At 38.3% G+C, this 23,584-nt stretch overlaps 2 protein-coding genes across 2 annotated transcripts; one reads left to right on the top strand and one right to left on the bottom strand.

Annotated features, from left to right (window-relative positions):
• tubb4b (tubulin, beta 4B class IVb) lies at window positions 1-2,931 on the top strand. The gene is made up of 4 exons (XM_060885985.1): window positions 1-158; window positions 1,264-1,372; window positions 1,470-1,580; window positions 1,761-2,931. Exons 1-4 carry the CDS (start codon window positions 102-104, stop codon window positions 2,819-2,821), a joined length of 1,338 nt encoding a protein of 445 aa, XP_060741968.1. The 5' UTR covers window positions 1-101; the 3' UTR covers window positions 2,822-2,931.
• Window positions 2,932-3,622: 691 nt separating this feature from the next.
• On the bottom strand, window positions 3,623-19,546 carry loxl3a (lysyl oxidase-like 3a). The gene is made up of 14 exons (XM_060885984.1): window positions 19,409-19,546; window positions 17,447-17,729; window positions 16,791-16,951; window positions 13,722-13,927; window positions 10,182-10,371; window positions 9,738-9,918; window positions 9,361-9,515; window positions 8,664-8,834; window positions 6,178-6,337; window positions 5,811-6,054; window positions 5,131-5,246; window positions 4,764-4,900; window positions 4,258-4,369; window positions 3,623-4,150 (listed from the first exon to the last, which is right to left on the bottom strand). Exons 2-14 carry the CDS (start codon window positions 17,724-17,726, stop codon window positions 4,077-4,079), a joined length of 2,187 nt encoding a protein of 728 aa, XP_060741967.1. The 5' UTR covers window positions 17,727-17,729; window positions 19,409-19,546; the 3' UTR covers window positions 3,623-4,076.
• Between the last annotated feature and the right edge of the window lie 4,038 nt (window positions 19,547-23,584).

The raw sequence follows: 23,584 nt of genomic DNA, 5'->3' as shown, positions 1-23,584 counted from the left end.
ATGTAGTTCTCGAATTACCATTTCATTGTTGCAGTGCAGAGTCAGAAGAAAGTTGGGGTTTCTTTTTTTTTTGTTGATCCATTTATTCTACTGCGTACAGAATGAGGGAGATTGTTCATTTACAAGCAGGACAGTGCGGCAACCAAATTGGTGCCAAGGTATGAAGTAAAATACTATCTTTTGTACACGATTTTGTTTTCCCGAGACTGTGTGATGGCCGCGGTCTGTTTTAGCGATAGCTTAATGGAGCTGTTTGTTGTCAAAGTTCGTTATTAAAACTGATTTGATGACAGATGAATGTATTTTTGTGTCACAGGGTCAAAAATCATAACTTTTTATGTGTTAACCCTATTATTTATTTGTTTGTTTGTTTTATTTACTATTATTATTTTTTAAATATGTAACAACTATCGGGCTGCGTAATAAATCCGACATTTGTTGAGTCGCCGATATTCAATCCAAACGTCTACGAACTGTTAATTTGGTCACAGTTGGTTTGCTGTGAATGAACTAATGGCGAAACAATGCAGCTGCTGAAGGGTGTTGGCCAGTGCGCGCGCGCGTCCTGCCGTTAACGTGACCGGTTGAATCTGGATCATGGAAAGAGCTCTGAGCGGCCTGAAAATAGGAGTTTTAAACGTTCGCTGTACGAAAACTAAAATGTTAAACATTGTTATTATTATTATTATTATTAGTAGTAGTAGTAGTAGTAGTGTTAGTATTCAGTGTAAAGACTTTGACCAACCAGCCTACGTCGACGGTTTGTGTGGCTTTCGAGACTAGTGAATCGCTTTGCTGGTTCGGTGCGTCAGATGGGTTTAACGAATCAGAATCAGAAGTTATAACGAATCAGATGGTATAAAGAATCAGAAGATTTATTGCCAAGGAATTTGTTTGCGTCATTTGTATTTATTTATTTATTTATTTATTTTAATTCTCGTCTTATTTGTATTTCCTTTGTGTAATCGAAATACAAATAAGACGAGAATTAAAAAAAAAAAATAATACAAATAGACAAATATTGGAAAACAAGTTGAAAAATATGTAGAATAGAATATGTACTAGGATGGAGCTTTTAACCTGTATATTTATATAAAGATTAGTGCGCATTGTTGTTGTCTATGGGGAAACATTTAACTGTTCAAGTGGTGACTTGAAGCTTCTCCCGTGGTCATGTCAGTCTAGTTTATTTTACGCTTAAGCAAAATTAGTGTTAGGTTTTTTACTTTTTTCTAATAAAACCCCACATTATTGTGTTCTCAGTTCTGGGAAGTGATAAGTGATGAGCATGGAATTGACCCTACAGGAAGTTACCATGGAGACAGTGATCTTCAGCTGGACAGGATTAATGTATACTACAATGAAGCTACAGGTGAGCTTTATCTGCATCACAAACCTGCTTACAGCATTTAAACTTTTTTAAGATATTTAATATTCTAAACTTTTTGATCCTTTTTTGATACTGTCAGGTGGCAAGTATGTCCCCCGTGCGGTGCTGGTTGATTTGGAGCCGGGTACCATGGACTCTGTGAGGTCCGGTCCTTTTGGGCAAATTTTCAGGCCTGACAACTTTGTTTTTGGTAACTATTTCATAGCACACAATTAGATTTCTTCAACTAATACATAGGCAAAGAAGTGACTCTGATACCATCATATCTCTTGCAGTCAAATTTGGGTTCATTTTGTCTGTGCCTAAGTTTGATTTGTGACTTGCTGTTTCCTGCTTCTGAGCTATAAGAGTCATTGCTTCCTCTCCACAGGCCAGAGTGGTGCTGGTAATAATTGGGCCAAGGGCCACTACACAGAAGGTGCTGAGCTGGTGGACTCTGTCTTGGATGTGGTGCGTAAGGAGGCTGAGAGCTGTGATTGCCTGCAGGGTTTCCAACTCACTCACTCGCTGGGTGGTGGTACTGGGTCAGGTATGGGCACCCTGCTCATCAGCAAAATTCGTGAGGAGTACCCTGACCGCATTATGAACACTTTCAGCGTTGTCCCCTCACCCAAAGTCTCTGATACAGTGGTGGAGCCTTACAATGCTACACTGTCTGTCCACCAGCTTGTGGAGAACACAGACGAAACGTACTGCATTGACAACGAAGCCCTGTATGACATCTGTTTCCGCACCCTTAAGCTCACAACACCAACATACGGTGACCTCAACCACTTGGTCTCTGCCACCATGAGTGGCGTCACAACATGCCTGAGATTCCCTGGGCAGCTCAATGCTGACCTGCGCAAACTGGCTGTCAACATGGTTCCCTTCCCTCGTCTGCACTTCTTTATGCCTGGTTTTGCGCCACTGACAAGCAGGGGTAGTCAGCAATACCGTGCTCTCTCTGTACCTGAATTAACACAGCAGATGTTTGATGCCAAGAACATGATGGCTGCTTGCGACCCACGCCATGGCCGTTACCTCACGGTGGCTGCTGTTTTCCGTGGCCGAATGTCCATGAAGGAGGTGGATGAGCAGATGCTCAACGTGCAGAACAAGAACAGCAGCTACTTTGTTGAATGGATCCCCAACAACGTGAAGACCGCAGTGTGTGACATCCCACCCCGTGGTCTGAAGATGGCTGCTACCTTCATTGGGAACAGCACTGCTATCCAGGAGCTGTTCAAGCGCATCTCTGAGCAGTTCACAGCCATGTTCAGGCGCAAAGCTTTCCTGCACTGGTATACTGGTGAGGGTATGGATGAGATGGAGTTCACAGAGGCTGAAAGCAACATGAATGACCTGGTGTCAGAGTACCAGCAGTATCAAGATGCAACTGCTGAAGATGAAGGAGAGTTTGAGGAGGAGGGAGAAGAGGAGCTGGCTTAAATATATATATGTATATTTTGTCAGTCATTGTTTCAATGTTTTTGTTTTTTTTTTCCCACTTTTTGTCCCTTAATTCTGTCTGTTTACTACCAATAAAAATGTGCAATTAATGATTAGTCTCTGGTTTTTTTGTTCCCTTGATAAATCCATGAAGTCTTAACACAATTCTTGTTTAAGACCAGTAGGGCTTTGGTGTGTTCTGGAATTTATTGGTTAGATTTATTAAAATATTTTAGGTAGTTTAAGGTCTTTAACTCCTTTGTACATTTCAACCACCACATGTTCGGCATTCAATGTGACCAACTCCAGTAGTCACATATTGCACAATTTTGAATAAATTGGTAACTGGTAATTATAGAACTTTATCTACATGTATGAAGTGTTTTTAAAGGGCTTTCAGTTCTCTCAAAGAACTGAGGTTCTCAAGGAACTGTGTGTTCATGTTTGCCTTTTTTTCCAGATGATGTAAAAGATTTTTATAAAAACTGGCAGCACATTCAGTGCTGGAAGACAACCAAGAACAAGCCAGAAACAGCAGGTTTTAAGAAAACTGCCTGCGCTTGTGTATTATGGGTTGTTTGAGACTTGTCTGCTTTGTGAAATAAGGTTTGAAGATCACTTTCTCAGATGGTCTGTTCTTGCTTAAATACACATGGAGTTTGAGAGTTTAACCACATGCCACGTGTACCCTTAAGACATTACTAGTGTGTAGAGATGCCCGCTTGCAATTCAATAGACACTTTCTTAAGGCTTATACAAACTGCTTAATCACCAGGGACAAGTAAACATAAGGGAAACATCTTGTTGAAAAATATGCTCAACATTTTATAAATGCATCCATTATTAACATTCTCTTCACAAATGTATCAGATTTTCTTAAAGCTTATTACTCTAACATAGGGACTAAACAAAGTTTGACCTGGACTGGTTCATAAAACAAAGGAAGTGCTAAATTAAGCTGCTCCAAACAGTAATTTCCTATTCTTTCTTTTTGGACAAAGGGGCCCTTGTTCAGCAGGTCCTGGGGTGGAAAGGCTGGAAGCAACAATACTTGCTCCCACATGCCACTTTGTTATCTGGAGAGATTTCCATGGTATTGCACAGAGCTTCTCTGCTCTTGGTAAAGAGATATCTCTGCTTAGGTTTTGGTGGACAATATAGTAAAAAATATTCTGTAAGAATAAATAGTTGAGTATATTATGAAGCTATTCTCATAGTGGCTTCAAGCAGTTCCAGGTGCTGGTGATGATTGGTGTTAAAAAATCTGATTATTCAGCTGACCAGGATAAAGTTCAAACTCCTTCTCTGCTTCTTCGCTGTATGAATCACCTACAACACAGATAATGATGATGAATAATGAGCTAATCGGTGGTATAATGTCAAGTGAAAATTCTGAACATCTTAGATCCATCCGAACAGGGTTAGTAATTAATTACCTAAGTGGCATTTATGAAGCCAGATTCGATGGCCGTCATACTTGCAGTTGCAGCGCATAGCATTATTGGTGAAGTCACTTTCTGCTACCTCAAAATTGGGGTTTAGTATAACCTGTGAGACACAAAACCCCCAAAAAATTATTTACATGTTTTTGGAGGAAGAACGTGCTAAATGAATGCATGACTGACAGCTTAGGTTAATATTAAGTAATAAATCCTACAATTTATGCTGTACTTCCTTCTATTAGTACAGCATTGTGTGCTATATCAGTTCAAAAACAGATTACACCCCTCACCTTCCTGAAATAAAAACTACACATGTATTGTTGATTTGCTGTGTTGTTGCAGTATCATATGTCTGCCACACGAGTGCGGTCTCTGAACACCATATTTAACGTTTATCAAACATTTCTTTGCTTGTGGTTCTCCATACCAAAAAACATATTTATGTGGATTGTGTTTGGATAACAAGGATATTTTAAATGGATAAGGTTCTTGGTAAATACCTGTAGTATGTAGTTTCCAGGATTAACATCAGTGATATCAATCCACTGGCAGTCTATATCATGTCTGTACGTGTCCCAGCAGCCAACCGTTATGCCCTGCTCACCAAAGTTGGCACACTCGTATTGTTTTGAAACACCTGCAGCAACAAATTTAACAAATCACGTTACTCATTTTCTGGAGACACGTGACCTAATAACCATCTAACCATGAGTACAAATGTGATATATGGATTCTGTTTGTATGCTGGTGATTACAGTGCAGCTTCCTTATATCTTACATCACACTTGTAAAATGCAAAATCAGACCCAGATGTGCAGCCTAGGGCTCTGCATAACAATAGTGCTATAATCATAACTCCTGTCTTACCTTCATTGCAGTCAGTGTCCTCGAGGCAGAAGCTGGCTTTGTGACCATCTGCCACTTTTGTGCCATTGAGATCCAGCAGGTCGTAGTTGGTAAAGATATCCATGCTGTGATAGTGCCTGGTAGGGGTAACACACACATAGTGAGAGCTGCAGGCAAAATTACGGCAAGATTTATTACTGCTCTCGCCACCATTTCCAGATATAAAACTAGACTAATTCACTTTAATGCCTACGCAAGACACATAAAATACCTCAAATATAACTGGTCATTATGTAGTATGAGGCTTCTATGTGTTTTCCAGAAGCGAATTTAAATATTATCAAACTCTGTAGGTGAGGACTGAACCCAAGGTTTTCCACGATTTCAACTTCTTTGTTTCCCTTTAAATTGTACAAAAATTCTTGCTGAAAGAATCAATCTTTACAATGATGATCAATATTTATTTTTTGTAATCAAATTCTTAGTTGACCTGCTTTTTATCAACACTTTAGTCGTGCAAGTGGATTTTAGACCTTGCTTTATATCTAACTGAACAGACTGATGCAGCAGCATTCGGATCAGGTTACAAAGCTTAAAGATTTATGCTCAAACCAGCATTAACATCATTGTGCTTATAATCATCACAAATGTGTTATATGGTATCTCTGCTACTTTTTCATTGTATCTGTTAACACATTTACCTGTGGCATTCGTGCCACACCCAGGAATGACGGCTCAAACGGGGACGGAAGTCGGCCTGGCCCACGTTATGGATCTCTGAGGAGAAGCGAAGTAGGCGCCTCTGTCCGTATGGCCAGTTGGCATTGGCTGCAGATTTAGAGAGACAATTTTCCTCTGCTGCACAGTAGAGTAAATGCAGTGGCCGGTCTTCTATGTAGACGCTGTGCTCCACCAGAGGGGCATTCAAGACCAGGTCTGGTGCCGCTGAGATTCGGAGGAGATGAGTTTTTACTTACTGTTAATTATCTAAAAGCTCTTGAAGAACAGCTATGTCATTTTTCTGCAACAATAATAAACAGATGCTTAAATGTAAATGTATATACTTACAGTCTGTGCAGATAACTCCAGCAGAAAATGCAGCTCCTGCCCTCTTACAGATGACAACACCATGGTGCTGACACTCAGTTAGGGTCATCTCGTCTCCACGACACTTCACCCCACTCATCACCATCTCAGTCACGTTACTGCTGTCCCAGTACCAGGTTTCCTTAGTAACAGAAGTGATGTTGCTAAGGGCGCATTACAATGAGTTCTTACGAGATCTTGTCCATTGTTATAATAAGGATACATGAGCAGTCTGATTATAATGGCAGATTAAACCTGATAAATAGTGCTTAGGCATTTCTGTCATGTAATTCTTAAGTACAGATTCTATAAATGCAAAAATGGCAGCAGGTGCTCTAGACTGATGAGTCAAAATTTGAAATATTTGGCTGTAGCAGAAGGCAGGATGTTTGTTGAAGGGCTGGAGATTAGTATGATAATGAGTGACTGCTGACAACAGTGAAGCATACTGGAGGTTCCTTGCATGTTTGGGGCTGTATTTCTGCAAATGGAGTTGGAGATTTGGTCAGGATTAATGGTGTCCTCAATGCTGAGAAACACAGGCAGATACTTATGCTTCATGGAATCCTTTCAGTGAGGTGTCTGATTTGCCCAAAATCTGAGGTAGCCTAAGGTACGAGCGTACATCCACAGAAGACCTGTGGTTAGTGCAACCAAGATGTCTGGGATAACCTACCTGCCGAGTTCATTCAAAAACTGTGTGCAAGTGAACCTAGAAGCATCAATGCTGTTTTGCAGGCAAAGGGTGGTCAAACCTGCCTAAAACACTTGCACAGTACTGGATGGATGTATGGATGGATAGATAGATAGTTGGTGAATAGATAAACAGACAGACCTACTGAATATATACATACTGTTTTTACAAAACAATAAAAATCTAAATTGAGGAATGAAAAGGGTTATTTATACAGCAGTCCTCTGTTACTGTGTTTGCATGCAGGACACAGCCAAGGCCTTAGATGCCGGCAGGCCTCCATGGCCTCCCTAGTTCTCCATCTGGAGTCAACCTGTACCTCCGCTCTGCCCTAATGACCTGTCCTGCCCCTAACCATACGGTCCTGCACATGGTACACAATGTACTGAATATAAATTAAAAAGCAATTCTATCTGAAATCATGTTTTTCTCCTAATTAACAGTGTTTTTTTAATGTGTTTAATTGAATAAACAGCATGCGCTAAACATGTGCATGGATTCAATAAGCATTTATTTACATTAATGTGCTTCTGTGTCACTGCTTCCTTTAGTAATTTGAGAAAGATTCCTGCCCGTTAATCTTGATTACTCTTCACCTCACTATAAACATCCCTGAATACATTAGCATAAGAAGAAGCACTTTAGTTAGATTGTCTCACTCACACTGCCTGCAAACAGGTGAAAGTCAAATATACAGTCATGATTCAGCATAACAAAAATCTTTGAGATTTTTGAGAAGTTTCCCTAGAATGAATTTTAATCATAGATTAACAACAGTAGGAGTGCAGAATAGAAATCATATACAATGATCAAGCACTCTGGTCTGTCTTCATCTTCCAAACATTCTCAACATTCACCTAGATAAGTTAAGACTCATGGCCAGCTTAGGTTCTTACAATATTGTGCAATACAACATTGTAGTCAATATTAAGGGAATAAACCATTTTCTGACAGCATCCCCTCTCTGATAATCTGCTGTTCTGTGCCTGACAATATTTAACATATTTGCCAAATGCTTTTCGTGGGTATTATAGTCTGGTTCTGCATTTTCAAAAATAATTTTAATGGTTATAAAAAGGCCATTTGATCTAGTCTTCATTTGACAACCATTCACAACGTCCAACAAAAGAACCCACTCATACAGCTCACTTATTCATGAAAAAGACCACTAATTTGACTGTTTCTAGTATGATATTATACTACAGCAAGTGCTTAAGGTTTACAGTTATAGACATGGCAGCCTTATTATACTTGCTCTATCTGGAACCTGTCAGTCCACAGCTTGTATATATAAATGAAGCCTGTTTTCTATCGCACTTTAGTCTGTATGTGCTTTCTGTCTTGTCCTGAGATAACTCATGCTACAGTCTCAGCATGTTGTCATAGACATCCACTCCTGTTTCATACTCTGTTTATATCATACATTGGAGCTGATCCATGTTCCTCAATGCACTTCAAATTTAACCCTGCTAATTCTGCATACCAAGGTTTTGAAGTACATCAAGACCTTTGAATGATACTGTTAGAGACTGTATACTGTCTCTGACAATTGACATATGCCTTACAATTAATGACATATTGTCTATGTCATATATCTGACAATTCTATGGGTTTTAAAATACTGAGCTATAAAGTTTTTTATTATTCAATAAGGTTTGTGTTAAACTTCTCACATCTGCCAAAAAGATTTCATGGACTGAATAATAAAATAAGTCTCTGGTAATTGAGCTGGGGACATCTGATATAACACACATGATTTTGAAATTCTTCTTACTCTCAGGCCGCTGCTGGCATGTCCCAGTCCCAGCTGCCTGCATGCCACCATAGCCTCTCGAGAAGTCCAGTCATCCCCACAGATCAGACCCCACTCCCCTAAAACACCAGCGTTAGTAGCCAGAATCTCCACTCGGCCCTCCAAATGCGTACGGCCTCCAGTCAGACGGATCTGGGATGGGTTAAAAAAAAAATTTAATAGTTCAATTTAAAGTCATTCGGTAGTGCAACTATGAAAATCATGGGGTGATTCTACAATTAAAGGTATGCTAAACATTAGTCCATAAAGTGGAAATTACATTGTGCTTTTTTTTTTAAATAAAAGTTTCAATATTTCCACTGAGTTATGTTCAATGTTTCCACTCTGTAGTTTCCATCATTAAGAATTACATTTTAGATAGGAATAATTACTTTGTCAACTAATTTAGGGACAAAATGTATACTTTTAAAAAATTCTAATTAGACTAGACTGATTTTCAATTTTCAATTGAAAATGTATTTCATTTGGGAAGCAAAACAAAACGAGTGTAAACTCTGAGCTGACAAACGTAAGTGAGAAAAGATGTGCAGAATCAAATCTTTATTTGAAAAAAATCTAATTTAAATCTGTCAACCAGGAAAAACATCTTCTATGGATTTACCACAAGTAAGTTATTAAGCGCAACTAATCCTATGCCTCTAAAATGAGAGATTCTGACCCTTTTTTCAAAGCCCATGTAAGGGACGTTGCACTTCACTGCGGTGTCCTCCATGTGTTTGCATTTCGAAGTGGTAATGTTGTTATGAGGGCAATCCCACAAGCTCTTCTCATCCCCACGGCACCGTACCTCATTCATGTAGATGTGTCCTGTGCCTATGGAAAGGTTAGCATTACACATTTTCTGGTTATATCACCAATAAAGCCAAAAACCGATTTAGAATAGAATAGTCGCATGCAATCATGGTCTATACAGAAAGCTTACAAGGACATTCGCAGTATTGCATTCTTTTAGCCCATAATGAAATTTTATAAACACTTCATGAACATTTTCTGTCCCAGCTAAAAGTTAGGTGCTCAGTGCTCAGGGTAATCCACCTTGGCCCATGCGTGCATCGGTCAGAGCCTCTTTAGCAGTACCGAAGCCCAATTCTCTGCATAACACGTTAGCCGACTGCAAGCTCCAGTGGTCATCACACACAGTACCCCACACAGAGCCCTTCAGCACCTCCACCCGGCCTTCCCCTGTCCTCGCACCACCCTTTAGACGCACCTTAATCTGGGTCAGAGACAAAGAATTACTCTGATTACTGTTATAAACTTAACTCGTTTAATGTGTGATGTAGTGTTTGTATGGAGTTTTGTTTTTAAAACCACCAACGTTACACAAATGAAAATATTCAATAAATAATACTCTATATTGAGCTTTTAACACAAACCCATTCCATTCTTTTCTAAGCTTTGAGAAAGGTAAATGGTTATAGTAAAATTACTTTCTATATTGTCTACTGTTCTGTAAAGAGGTAAAAAGTGTGATCTTACAGGACGATTTTGCTTGCCCTTGTGACTGTGACCTTGAGCGAACTGGGGTCCAGGCCAACATCTGACTGCAGCAGGGCTTCCAGCAGGACAGGGAGTGCTAGTGTTCTTACTGAACACCATAGTACAGGCAGACAGATGAGCTTCATTCCCACTGCAGGCCACTGAGTGAATCCTATACACGCTATTGTGACTGGGAACAGTTATCACATAAAAGGATTAATAAACAAATCATCAACCAACAGGAAAGAATAAAACTAATGTATCACTATCTTTAAAAAATAAATAGAATAGATATACAACAGATGTTTGATTTAAAATAGTCTAATTGGCTGATATTTCTTTTCCAGGTCATTGTGAGCAACCTGGATTAACCCATTTGTCAAAACTGACCCATTTCTTACAATTTAGCCTCTTACTGACAAGAATACAGTGTAACGTTCGAATGGACCTGATGTTAAAGGGTCTAGAAATAATATAGCCTTTCATTTTACGCATTAAGTATAAGCTATGCAGTGTGTTTGTTTCCGCCTCCCTGGCACATGACACATATTTGCTTTAGTCATGCTCAAGCATTTTCCCAGGCTTATTTAATTAAGATTAAATCTCAGCGTCTAGAAGAAGAGATTACATAGCCATGGAAAATCTGTGATGACACAAAAGGTGAAGGGTCATTTTGTCATTTTCATAAACAACTTTGCATCAGCCACAGAGCAGAAAAATTCTCAAGGCAATAAAACCTAGAATGAAAGTCCTGGCATCATGTCAACGTGGGTAACTATGCTACCTCGCAAGTTTAGGGTCCCTGATTCAATCCAGAGCATAAGTTACTGTCTCTTTGGAGTTTCATGTGTTCACCTTATGCGTCATGTTTCCTCTGGCTTCACCATATTCCATATTTCCACCATATTTCCTTCAGTCTTCAGAAAAACAGTTGGTGGACTTCCTACACTTAATTGCCCTTAGGTGTAAAGATTGTGTGATACAGTGTGATAATGTGTGTATGCACGGTGCACTGCAATATACAGCCATCCAACCCATGGTGTATCCCACCTCACATCCACCACAACCGTGACCAGGATAAAGTGTTTAGTGAAGATGAATAAATGAATATTTTTCAAAAAATGTAAATATCTTTTACGAACCATAACACTACCATTTACCACCTCTTCTTAACTAATCAGGTAAGAGCTTCACATTAAAGGGAGCCCTCTGGATTGGACACAACCAGATCTAAGTCACTGTTATAGAAACGACCAACAGCGGTGAGCAGAAGGAAGGTACAGTGTGGCACGAGGCCATAAATGTGCTGTGGACAAGTGTGAAAATTGTGTACATGTAAGACTCCTGTGCAAATGTCTGTGTAAAATGTAACTCCGTAGTATCACAGCTCAGAAGACTATTATTCTTAGTTTCAGCTACGTCCCTGATAGTTCAGTACAGTCATACAGATAATTTATGTACCTTAAATAATCTTTAAAGATGCACTATATTCTTGTATACTATACTCCAGATAAAACAAGTACTAATTTTAAGAGTATATATATTTTTAATATGGCTCTTAATTAGGCAATTTTTCCTTTTTGCTAATATATACTCATAGTACCTTGCTCAGTAAGCTTATCGTTTGATAGACTCAATCAGCTTCTTTTTGGCTAAGCTCTGTTTTTTTTCCATTCCCTTTTTCATTTACAATCTTTTTTCCACCAGTTCATTCCCGTGCACTCACACACATCTATCACTCACGAACATGGCTTGTCTAGCACAGCACTCTCTGCTTACTCTTCACCATCTGGTGCGAATCTGCGAAAGCGCCTCTGACGTGGACCGTAGTTTGAGAACAGAAATAGAGAGTGAAAGAGACAGAAAGACTGCGGGAGTGGGGCTAGGCAAATACTTCAGAAATTTATCAAAAATATATTACACCTGAACAAGCCTCAGAAAAGCAGCAAATTCCCCTAAGCAATATTTTAGCATGTGGCCCACAGATGAAAGATATTAACTGTCAAGGACCATGCAAATACTAATAATATCAGAACAATACCAGGTTTTTAGAAACTCTTAGAATGAGTCATAGTCTAGGATAGGACTAGAATTGAACTAGGAGAGAACTACATGTTTCTGTCTGCTATGTTCCATATCTCACCAAGCTTCATTACAAGACAGTGACACCAAAGTCTACACACACTTTTTTTTAACTACAAAGTAAACACACACATATCTCAAGATGAATGTCAAATAATTACATAAGATGTGTTCTTTGAGCATCTACTCCACGATGCACTAAATTAAGATAAACACTCACCACTCAATGACTAAAATTAAAATATATATAAGACTCAAAAAGCAGCCAGCAGCTGAACGCTCTTGGTTGGTTCCTGTTTCCCTCAGGCTCCAGCTATGCATTCAACACTTCTCATAATTATTCCTAACACTTATAACTTGTTTGTCCCTTTATCATATGTTTAGAAATGTCATGTTATGCTTTCTATGCAGTATCAGTGAAAAGTTTGGACAAATCTGGACCTGACAAAATCAAGTCATGAAAAACTATGAAATAAGACATACATATTTTTAATGAATCATCTTCAGTAATCATTTTATCCTGCTAAAGGTTGCAGTGGATCTGGATCCTTTCCCAGGGAATTCTGGACATCAAGCAGGAATACACCCGTGATGAGAAACCAATTCATCACATGGCACGATGCACCGCTTTACAGTAATTCACCTTCCAGCATGTGCTTGGCAAATGGAAGGAAACTCCCACATGGTGAACAAGAGAAACTCCACACATATGTTTTAGCACAGGAATGCTAATTGTAAGGGATGTGCACCATTTCAAATAATATTTATAATATATAGTATGCCTGGGAATCCACTGTAGCCTTTGATTCCTGTTTTGACTAATATAAATGAATCCTGGTATGGGCTTTGGAGTCCATTCATATCCAGCTTAAATATGTTGAACCTTCGAAGTGGGTATTTGAATTTCTCAGAAAATCAAATATCCAAAAATCAACAGTTCATGAAATGCCTCACTCAAAACATTTAGATGTTTAATGAGAACATTTCAAGATGATCTTAACCTGTACCAGCATGATTTTATACATAGTGCTACTGCCAAATGATTGACACCTTTGGGCTGAAATGGATTGTCTAATGTGAGACAGGGCTTCTCTTTCAACACCAGTGCCTGCTTTGCAAATGCTCTTTTGTCTAAATTCCCACAGACACACTATAAAATCCTAGAAAGCCTTCTCAGAGAAGTGGAGGCTGTTATAACCATGGAAGTGGACCATCTCCATATTAATACGCATGGTTTTGGAAAGGGATGTCCAACACACTCATATATGTGTGATGGTCAGGTGTCCACATACTTACAGTATACATAGACATATTGGATTTCTCATTTAAAGCTGACTAACATTTAATTCAGTTAACAAATCTTTTCATTTCCTAGGTTATTCATTCCTTCATGTTGAATACTCATCATGGGAAAAATGATTTGCCTCCATTACCTACATGTAATGTCTGATTTTATACCTGTGTTTCCTCTTAGCCATGGTCTTGCCTGAGGGAAATCCCATCATACCGCAGACCACACGAGAGTTTTTGGTGGTCCAGCCAATGTTGCAGATGTGAACCCAGCCTTCTTTATCCTTCACCTCTACCACACCCTCTGTAGTAGGCAACTGGGCACTGACAGGATGCAAGCGGATCTCTTTCAACATGTTTTCATCCACCTGCATCTGAAACACACAGCTGTGTTAGTAAGACAAGTATTTTGTTGTATGGAACAGCACAAGCTGCCTCTTTAAAAATCCGTCTAAAGTTCAGTGGTTTGAACAACCGGCATGCAGATTACTTTGCTATGATAACACACTTTTTTTGAGAATTCAGTCACTTGCAGATTATATTACATTAAGTCTAGCCATTAATAAACCTCTTTTGCAGATGTAGCCCCTTAAATTCCCAGGACGCAATGATGGGTCAAGACTCACATTCTTCACTTGTGTAACTACATAACGTTCCTATTAGTTTTACTTTGGTTACTGAATAATTCATAGTAGTTTCTGACTAATCTGCTTTAAGATGAATATATGAATAAAAAACAGGGACTTTAAGTGAGTTAAGGAACCAAATCTATCTAAGTTTAATAAACATAACTGGGCTTTTCAAACCACAGGCTAATATTGCATATCAAATCCCTTCATAAAAGCAAGAAATCGCAACAACAAAAAGGCTAGGCAAGAGAAACAATATATTACTAATTTATTATTGTGGAAAAAATAAAAGTTTGATAATCAAATCTGTCATATATGAGAAGATTTCCCAATACATATATGCATATTTAGACAACTCAACAGATTCTTACAGCGCTGGGATGTTGTACTGTTAGCATGTAGCAGGAACAAAATGGAAACGTAACTGTGTAGGAGTTCAGCATGTGCTTACAGTCTAATTTTAATATTTGAATCTCTATTGTGGTGCAATCAGGAATCATTTCCCACTGCAAATTAAACTTTCCCCCTGTTATTGGCAGTGCACAAGTCGTGTGATTGACATATGTAATACGGAGAAATGTTATCACCAGGCCAAATTAAGCTCAGTATTTCAGACTGTAAAATACAAACCATAGAGGAAAGTGGTGTAAATATATCTGGATTACGAAGCTGAATGTGATTCAAGTGGTAAACACAAAACAGTATTCCACATAAGAGCAGCTGGTATGAATGTAATGGGTCATGATGCAGTTAGGATCTGAGAACATTCTGGAAATGTTTGTTTTTGGTTCTTGAAATCTTTTATCAGGAAAGATTTCGTTTTACAGAAAATTCCCATTTAATTACATACATATAGTTCAATGAATTCCTTAACCTTTAAATGATTAAATTAAACCTTTTACTTTAACATTTGTATATAATAGAATTGCACAGACACGCTAACACTATAATACTTCACATTGCATAATACGTCAACTGAATATAAAATTCTGATAGTTTCAGAATAGTGTTTGTTCACTTTACCCATCATGAGATAAAACCATATAAAACTGCAGATACATGAATGCCTGTAGTCACTAGTAGGAATATCAAATAATATTACTGAAAACTGATTCCATCTTTAACAATATACAATATATTCTGGGAAAATGACAATGCCATACAAGTTCTACTAACTGCAGTAGTTAATGGGCAAAAATATCTTTTGTAGATAAAGTTTATAAAAAAAAACCTCTACAATACACTATGTGCAAATTGCAAATATATTTATTATTATACTGATATTGCTAGTGTTGTGGTACATGACTGGATGTACAATAACTAAATTTAGCTTTAAAACATGCGAACAACTGTGTATGAAAAAAATCGTTTGTCTCAATGTTTGGTGAGAACATTTGCAAGGACACACACACACACACACACACAAACACACACTCTGTGGAATCTGTGCCGTGGTATACTGGTCCTTGCAGAAGAGGACATAATAAAAACCTCATCCTTTCCCTGTGCATCTGTTTTTGTGTTTCTTTATAAGTGTGCATTTGTGTGTGTGTCGCTGACTTTGGGTATTTGTTTGTAAGTGGCTTTGTGGTGAGTTTCCAGTCCCGTTGTTTTCTCTTTTGACGGTAAACCATTTTCCCATTTTTGAGATCATGTCTATTTAGTGAGGCTTCATATCATACAACACATACTTGTTCACTGTAGAATATATGCTAAAAAATATCTCCCTCAAATCTCTATTATGCAATATTCTATCTATGTATGTGTGAAGTAAAGATCCAAGGCAGCTGTTTTTCGCCCACTCCTTCTCTCTTACTACTACACTCTCCTTCTTATGTGAGGATGTGAGGTCAGTACACAGGCAGCCAGATCATGAGAAGCTAATTTCTTGCAGAGGCTGCAGCGGCATGCACAGCTTGCACTAGCAAACAGAATTCTCCATGTTCTACTCTATAGTCCTAAAGACCATCCTGTAGAAGTCAACTGAAGAAAGAAGGATAAAGAAGCATGAAGAGAGAATGATAGACAATAAAACACTGTTAGGTCACATCACAGACAGCAAAATCGAATGATCATTACAATTCAATAGTTCTGCAAATTAAAAAAATAATTGGAGTTTTAAGTATGTAAAAAAGAAATACATGAATAATATTCAGTGTAACAAAAATAAATCACAACAATGGAAAAAAAATACATCTTTTGTGTAAGAAAAAAATAGTCATAGTATTCAAATAATGGCATTGCTTTGATAGACCTCGTCCTATTGTATTCTTTTTTGCACATTCTGAGTCATTGCTTTAATTAATGCAAATTGCTCAGTTTGAAGCACGATAATTGGCTCCAGCATGAGGGCACGGAAAGAAAACATAAAAAGACAAAAACCACTTGAAGCACAATGTACTTGTCTTTCAAAGTTCGATTTGACATAAGCAGCAAGTACATTAACGTACGCTAAATATTTTGCCGAATTAGAAAAGAAATAAATGTCTTTGAATGAGATTTTTATCTTAATGTCTCACATTTTTAGTAGACTTTGGGGGTCTGGAAAGTCTATGCAAAGAGCATATCACAGCCACATCCTCTCTTCCTCTTGACATATTCAGCTTACCTCAATGATGTTGTCCAAAAACCCAGGGAGCCTCTCATCTTTACAGACGACCCCTGCATCCTCGTCATGCGTGCAGTCACTGTTGCCCCACCCTCGAGACACACAATTCTCAATGCTGCTTTCGGAGCTTGTGCATATTAGGTTATCCAGCCAAATCTTACCTGTGGAGATAGTGAGGTGGAGCATGGTTAATGAGCCTGCTAATATGGCAAGCCAAGTGGAAACAGGGACAGAACAAAACAGATCCAAGAACTTAACAGTGTTTATATAAAATAAAAGTCAATTTTTATTGGTCACATACACAATCAAACACAATACCACATGCAGTGGAGTGCTTTCTACAACTGTATGTTTTATAAATAAAAAAAAGAAAGAAAATCAAATGGAATAGGGACAAAAAGAAGAATTTTATCAAACTTATATATAATTTAATAAAATTACATAGAATGAGATCAAAATACAAATGAGTAGAGAGAAAAGTAGAAAGGCAAAGGAAATAATGTGACTGTGGTATAAATCAATTTAAAATTATGGTCTTTTTCCAATTTTTTTTACCACACTGGGTATATGTCTTTACGCTTGAACTAAATTTTGCAACAGACATGCTGTGTTCTCATTTCAGAATCACTAAGGGAAACATCAGCTGTTACACCAACCTGTGCCTGCTCCATACTTGGCACTATGTGACCAACTGATAGCATTCACAAATCCTAGATGGCGACACAGCACATGGGCATTAGTCAGAGTGAAGTCATCATCACAGATCGTGCCCCACTCGCTGTTATAGAAGATCTCCACCCGTCCCTCGTTGTGTTTGCGCGGGTAGCCAGCAAGACGGAACTTCAGTTTGCCAGCTTGAGGAGAGACAGTCTGACACAAGCAGGAGTGGAGCCACATACAGCCCAGTGTCAGTACTATATCCCAAACACTCACCATGATCTAAAGTCAGAAAGAGAACCAAGGACAAAGAATAGTTTAGTAATGATCAGTGATTAGTGGTAGACATTTATGGTTAAGTGCAGTACCTTCTGTTCATTCTTTGGTATCAATAATATATATTAATTAAAAAAAAACCTCAACATGACATTTACATACAGTCAACTCAAAACTAGTCACTTTCCCCCTAAAACAAGAAAACTTCACAACTCAACACAGCAGAATCAGAGAGATCCCCACTGAAGCGCATCCAATCCAGCTTTACCAAAACTTTACTATTAACCATGCTAGTTGCTAGAAGCTTGTCACTATGCTGGAGGTGGGGGTTTAACTTAGATCCTTAAACTTAATCTGCAACAGGTAATAAGGCAAAACAAAACTCATGAAAAGTTTCTTCTGTAATTTCTCTGACAGGTTCATTCAGCCATTCACTGACCAGTTCCTCTGTTAGAAGTGTGATGTTGCACACAACATAACACCCCTTTGTCATGTCTTTAAAACAGCCACAAAAAATAACTGTCGGATACATACAAAATAATATACCTTCAAGTATAATAACGATATTATTATTATTATCATTATTATTAATAATGATAATAATAATAATAATAATAATAATAATAATAATAATAATAGTGGGGGGCACGGTGGCTTAGTGGTTAGCACGTTCGCCTTACACCTCCAGGGTCGGGGTTCAATTCCCGCCTCCGCCTTGTGTGTGTGGAGTTTGCATGTTCTCCCCGTGCCTCGGGGGTTTCCTCCGGGTACTCCGGTTTCCTCCCCCGGTCCAAAGACATGCATGGTAGGTTGATTGGCATCTCTGGAAAATTGTCCGTAGTGTGTGATTGTGTGTGTGAATGAGAGTGTGTGTGTGTGTGCCCTGCGATGGGTTGGCACTCCGTCCAGGGTGTATCCTGCCTTGATGCCCGATGACGCCTGAGATAGGCACAGGCTCCCCGTGACCCGAGGTAGTTCGGATAAGCGGTAGAAGATGAATGAATGAATGAATGAATAATAGTGATAATAATGAATGCGGAGCAGCGGAGGAGTGGCCCAAGATCTCTCTAACTTCAAAATTTCACCATCTGCATGTTTTGTTCTTTTGCCAGTAATTCAACAGTTAACAGAGTTTTTTGCATATGATATAAAAATACAGAATTATATATGATGTGCAAATTGCACAATTGTGCAATTGTACATTGTTGGCAAAATTAAGATTTGAAATTAGTTAGAATCAAGCAAAATTCTTAAACAGAAAGAACAAGTCTTAACTCATCTGTGACCTGGATCATATCAGATATTAAGATAAATCGCATGCTTTCATAAACATTATTTATGTCTTAACTGTCTAACTATAACTGTCTTATTTTCCATTGTTTACACCGCAGTTTGTCTTTTACATTTCTTTTTTTTTATTGTGTTGCTGTTTTTGTATTTTTCTTTCTCAGCTCGTCTGATCTCCTCTTCCATTTCAGAGTAAAGCAACTTGAATCTACAATATGTTCATGTCCTAATTCAATGGATTCCTTTCTAAAGCTCCATCTGTATCTATTATATTCTGAGCTGCCACTGGAATGTAATGCAATGCAAAGTTTATACAAAACTTTATTTCAGCAAATATTTGACCTCTTTCTCTACACTTACTGGAAATGTTGAACAGAAAAACACCTAGTTCCTCCTACCTGTATTTATAAGTGCTGCTTCACATCTGCTCAGTTTTCCTTAATGGTACAAAAGGAGTTTTCTGTAGACTTTGTTCGGGATCTGTGTTCAGGTTCAGTGGCGAGAGAGAGAGCTGATTGGAGACAGAAGTTGCTCTGGGATTGTGTTAAGAAGTTCACAGAGTCCTCACTGCCTCCAAACTGGGCGGTACAGACTGTTCCATGTGTTTGTAGTATGATAGTGTGATGGAAATGATGGATCTTTTTTAGTGAGTCAGACCACTCTGTTCAACTCGGCAAGTTGTGTTGTGTTACAGTTGTGTTAATTATGACATACAATCCAAAATAAGGTTGTACCACTACGGGTTTGGATGAATACGCTGCTGTATATTTACAGATATATTTACAGTTTTATTGTATTTTGATGTGTCTACTAAACTTCTGATGATCAATATATTTTAATTGAGTGTAAAAAAATCTCAGTATACTACATGTGCCTTCACCTTATGTGTCATGAGTACCGAATATTGATAGACTTTAAGCGAAAATCTCACGAAATCCACACTATTTCTCTCGTTCCAATATAAAAAAAATCCTCTTCAGAACTGCGAGTCGACTCCCAAAATTCATCCTAAAGAGTCGGTTCAACTGAACCGACTCGTTGTATAGAGTGTGTTTCAACAGAAAAAAGAAAAAAAAAACATCTGTTCACGTACAAGTTTCGCTTCATAGCAAGAGGAAAATGTTAATTTAATAGTAATGCAAGGGATATTTCTGAAAGTTCGGGTATTAATTAATTAATTTTTTTTTTTACTCCATATAATATATTTTGTTTAATTCCATATAATTTCAGAGCGTTTTGGTCACGTGATGTATGTGAGACAACATCAAATCTTTAGATTTAGATACTACCTTAGTACCTCGCTCACATTTTGAGGATTGCCCTCATGGGAGACCTTTTTTTTGTTTTTTCTTTTGCAGTTTTCTTACATGTGTCCATTTGGCCCACGATTGAATGGCAGGTAAAACCTAAGCCATAGGAACTGTAGTAAAAAAATATCTTTCCAAGTGCTAGAGGTAGAATATCTATTTGAGGAATTGTGCAAGAATGTTGCAGGAGCTAAGAAAAAAAACTGCAGTGCATGCCAAGAGCTACAAGTTACATGAGGTTTAGAGAGTACAATTCAAGGATATGAAATACAAGAGGAGAGGGGAAGAGGAGGACAGAGAGATGTTATGTAACCGAAACTATCACTGTTATGCAGCAAGCCTTGAAGCAGAGAAAAATGAGTTACAGGCGATCAAATATTCAGTTAGAGCTTTGAGAGATGCTCTTGAAGTTGTAAGACATTTCAGCAGATGAATGAAAAGTGGTTGAGGTCAAACTTGAAACCATGTAATGAAGAACATCAAACATTGTTTATCCTCAGACTGTAGTGGATGGGTTTTGTTGTTGTTGTTGGAATCCATTTTCATGCTAGATTAAAGGAAATTAAAACTCTAAAATTCTATTTTTATTTTTTTTAGGTTATTCATAAATGTTTTCAATTCACTTATATTGGAAGTTCAGAAGTATCTGACATATAACAGACAGAAATAGTATATTAGCAAAACTTGTGACCATGCACTTAACCTTGTAGCTCATGCTTACATCTCTGCAGCCTTTAAGTATTGGAGACATTTAGTAAAAATTTTGGTCATTCATTCTCTATGAAAGATCAGTTCAGATGGATTCAGTGGCGTTTCAGCAGTAATTATGATAGTATTGAAGTATGAAGTATTACCATCTTTGACAGGGCGAATTGGGAAATCTATTTAACAATACCTTGTATCACAAAAATACATGTTTTACATAAATGCTTCCTGATTACCTCAACAACTGCCTTGATATTTCAAGTAAACCGTTTTTGCCTAAATTACAAGCCACTGGAGCCTTTGTTTATTGAGTGACGTGTAGACATGAGATGAAGAGGGTTTGCAACAGGAGCTACACTGCACCCACAGACAGATGAGTTCTGATATTCCTTGATATTATTTCAAGAGGGAATTTGCACAATTGACAGATCTGCAAAGTGGGCTCTGATGATCAGCTGGCCAACAAACATTATGACATTCCTTGAGGACTTTAAAAGTGATATTGATATGATTTTAATAAGAATGTCATGGATTGCAGCACATAAAAAGCTTGGATTACAAAAGCCGTGTTTTTATGGTGTTGTTCCCGAGGTTCACGGTGTACAAACCTGTGAAATCAGTTCTGCATTACTTTCCAAATATGTGTAAAAGAGATCACTTGATTAGAGATGCCAATCAACATTGTTCACAGTAATCTATTCAGAGTTTAACTTAATGATGGTGAATTTTGCTCTTTTTCATTTATTCATTTAAGTCCTTCATTTTATTAATATGCCTTGTTGGCAGTAATGTTAAATATGTACCCAAGATGTAGCGTAGTTTATGTGTGTCATGTATTTTGGTGTTATGAATGTGTTCAGCTGTGTTCTTGCTTGTAACATCAATATTTGAAAAGACGCTTTGACCAACTTTGCACAAAATCTTTTATTTTCTGCTCACACGTAACGGTGTGTGTTTGATTTGTATTAGCAATAAAAATAGCCAGAGGCAAAGCGGTCCCCTGCTAAATGTTAACCTCCATTTTAACCTTGGTGAATGCCAGCCTAACCAGCCATGCTCATGTCTTTTTTTTTCTCCCCATCATTGCTCCCAGTGTGAGAATGACATGGGCCTTGCTTCTTTGCAGGCCTTCATGCCTCATGAACAGAGAATGTCTCATCTCAACTTGTCATTCTTTTCTCCCTGCTGAGGGCAAAGCAGATTTGCAGCATAGAGAAGGACTTGTTTAGGACCATCAGGCCAGATTTTTCATTTCCTTTCCACTCTCCCACTCTGTATCTGCAAAAGAGAATATCGCAGCATTATTCATTCATTCATTCATCTTCTACCGCTTATCCGAACTACCTCGGGTCACGGGGAGCCTGTGCCTATCTCAGGCGTCATTGGGCATCAAGGCAGGATACACCCTGGACGGAGTGCCAACCCATCGCAGGGCACACACACACTCTCATTCACTCACGCAATCACACACTAGGGACAATTTTCCAGAGATTATTGCAGCATTATATCATATATAAATATTTAAAGTGATTAAATGTATTTGCTGCTTTGAAACTTTTTAATATGGTTTGTGCTTATTGTTGTTGCTGACTTTTTTATTTTGTTCAATTATACTGGTAACACTGGATTATTTATATCACATCAGGATGAAAATGACACCTTTTCCAGTCTCCTATGAGGCGCAGCATGCTTCAGAGTGCGCTTGATACATTTTGACATTTACCATGTCATTGGCCACACTCTGTTACCCTGCTGAGCAGGAAGTTTGCTTCATGAGCACTGCATCCAGCAGGCAGGTTAATGTCACTGATTTGCTTCCAGACTCATAAAAGCAATAATGCATACTTCCTTCTTGTGAGAGGGTCAGCCCCTTGCTTTAACTAGAAATTTAATCAGTGGCGAGAGTGTGGCATGCACAATGGAGTATAAGAGAGCTGATTGACTGGAGATTGGATGTGTGAAAGAAGGATAATCGTCTGGCATAGAATCGGTGATCACATTCAGTCCTTTGATTATACAGTGAGCCTGACCTGGGTTGCTTTTCTCTCTCCTTTGCTAGCAGAATCACTTCATCTTCTGCATATAAACCTGCGAGCTACAGATACGTGTTTACACCCCATCTATCTCCATCCACCTGATTAAATTCACAAAGGACATGGTAATTAGTGCATCAGTTGAGGTGTGTAAGAGTGAGGCAACGATTAACAGTGCAGGTGGAAGAGGGCTGATTTAAAATCACTGCAGTATCAAGAGTTCCCTTCTGTGTTTGTAATATTGATACCAAGGACAAACTGGCTATTAAGGAGATGTCAGACCATGAGACAGTAATTAATATCAAGGCACTTGGTGTACATGTACATATTCACTGTCAGAGCTTCAGGTCGGATGTCATGTAAGCTGTCCTTGCCTATGGACTGAGTCGACATACTGGTTATATTCAAGCAGGAGCCTTGGGGGAATCATTAAGCCTGATCAGTCAACATATTCATAGTTCCAAAGCAGTTACTGACCAGTATGTGTCACTGTTAATAACCACACCGACAGCGTATCGACTTGGCATAA

This window comes from Tachysurus vachellii, chromosome 13 (assembly GCF_030014155.1).
Source record: "Tachysurus vachellii isolate PV-2020 chromosome 13, HZAU_Pvac_v1, whole genome shotgun sequence".
Lineage (NCBI taxonomy): Eukaryota > Metazoa > Chordata > Actinopteri > Siluriformes > Bagridae > Tachysurus > Tachysurus vachellii.
Note: the sequence above shows the minus strand (reverse complement) of the source record. Positions and strands in the feature narration are given on the sequence as shown.

Excerpts from the sequence above, each read along its gene's own strand:
- tubb4b (XM_060885985.1), top strand. The coding sequence starts at position 102 with ATGAGGGAGATTGTTCATTTACAAGCAGGACAGTGCGGCAACCAAATT. Across the intron at positions 159-1,263 it reads GCAACCAAATTGGTGCCAAG|TTCTGGGAAGTGATAAGTGA; the intron begins GTATGAAGTAAA and ends TTGTGTTCTCAG. Across the intron at positions 1,581-1,760 it reads GCCTGACAACTTTGTTTTTG|GCCAGAGTGGTGCTGGTAAT; the intron begins GTAACTATTTCA and ends TCCTCTCCACAG.
- loxl3a (XM_060885984.1), bottom strand. The coding sequence starts at position 17,726 with ATGGTGAGTGTTTGGGATATAGTACTGACACTGGGCTGTATGTGGCTC. Across the intron at positions 13,928-16,790 it reads TTTTGGACAACATCATTGAG|ATGCAGGTGGATGAAAACAT; the intron begins GTAAGCTGAATA and ends TGTGTGTTTCAG. Across the intron at positions 5,247-5,810 it reads GTGTGGCACGAATGCCACAG|GCACTATCACAGCATGGATA; the intron begins GTAAATGTGTTA and ends TACCCCTACCAG.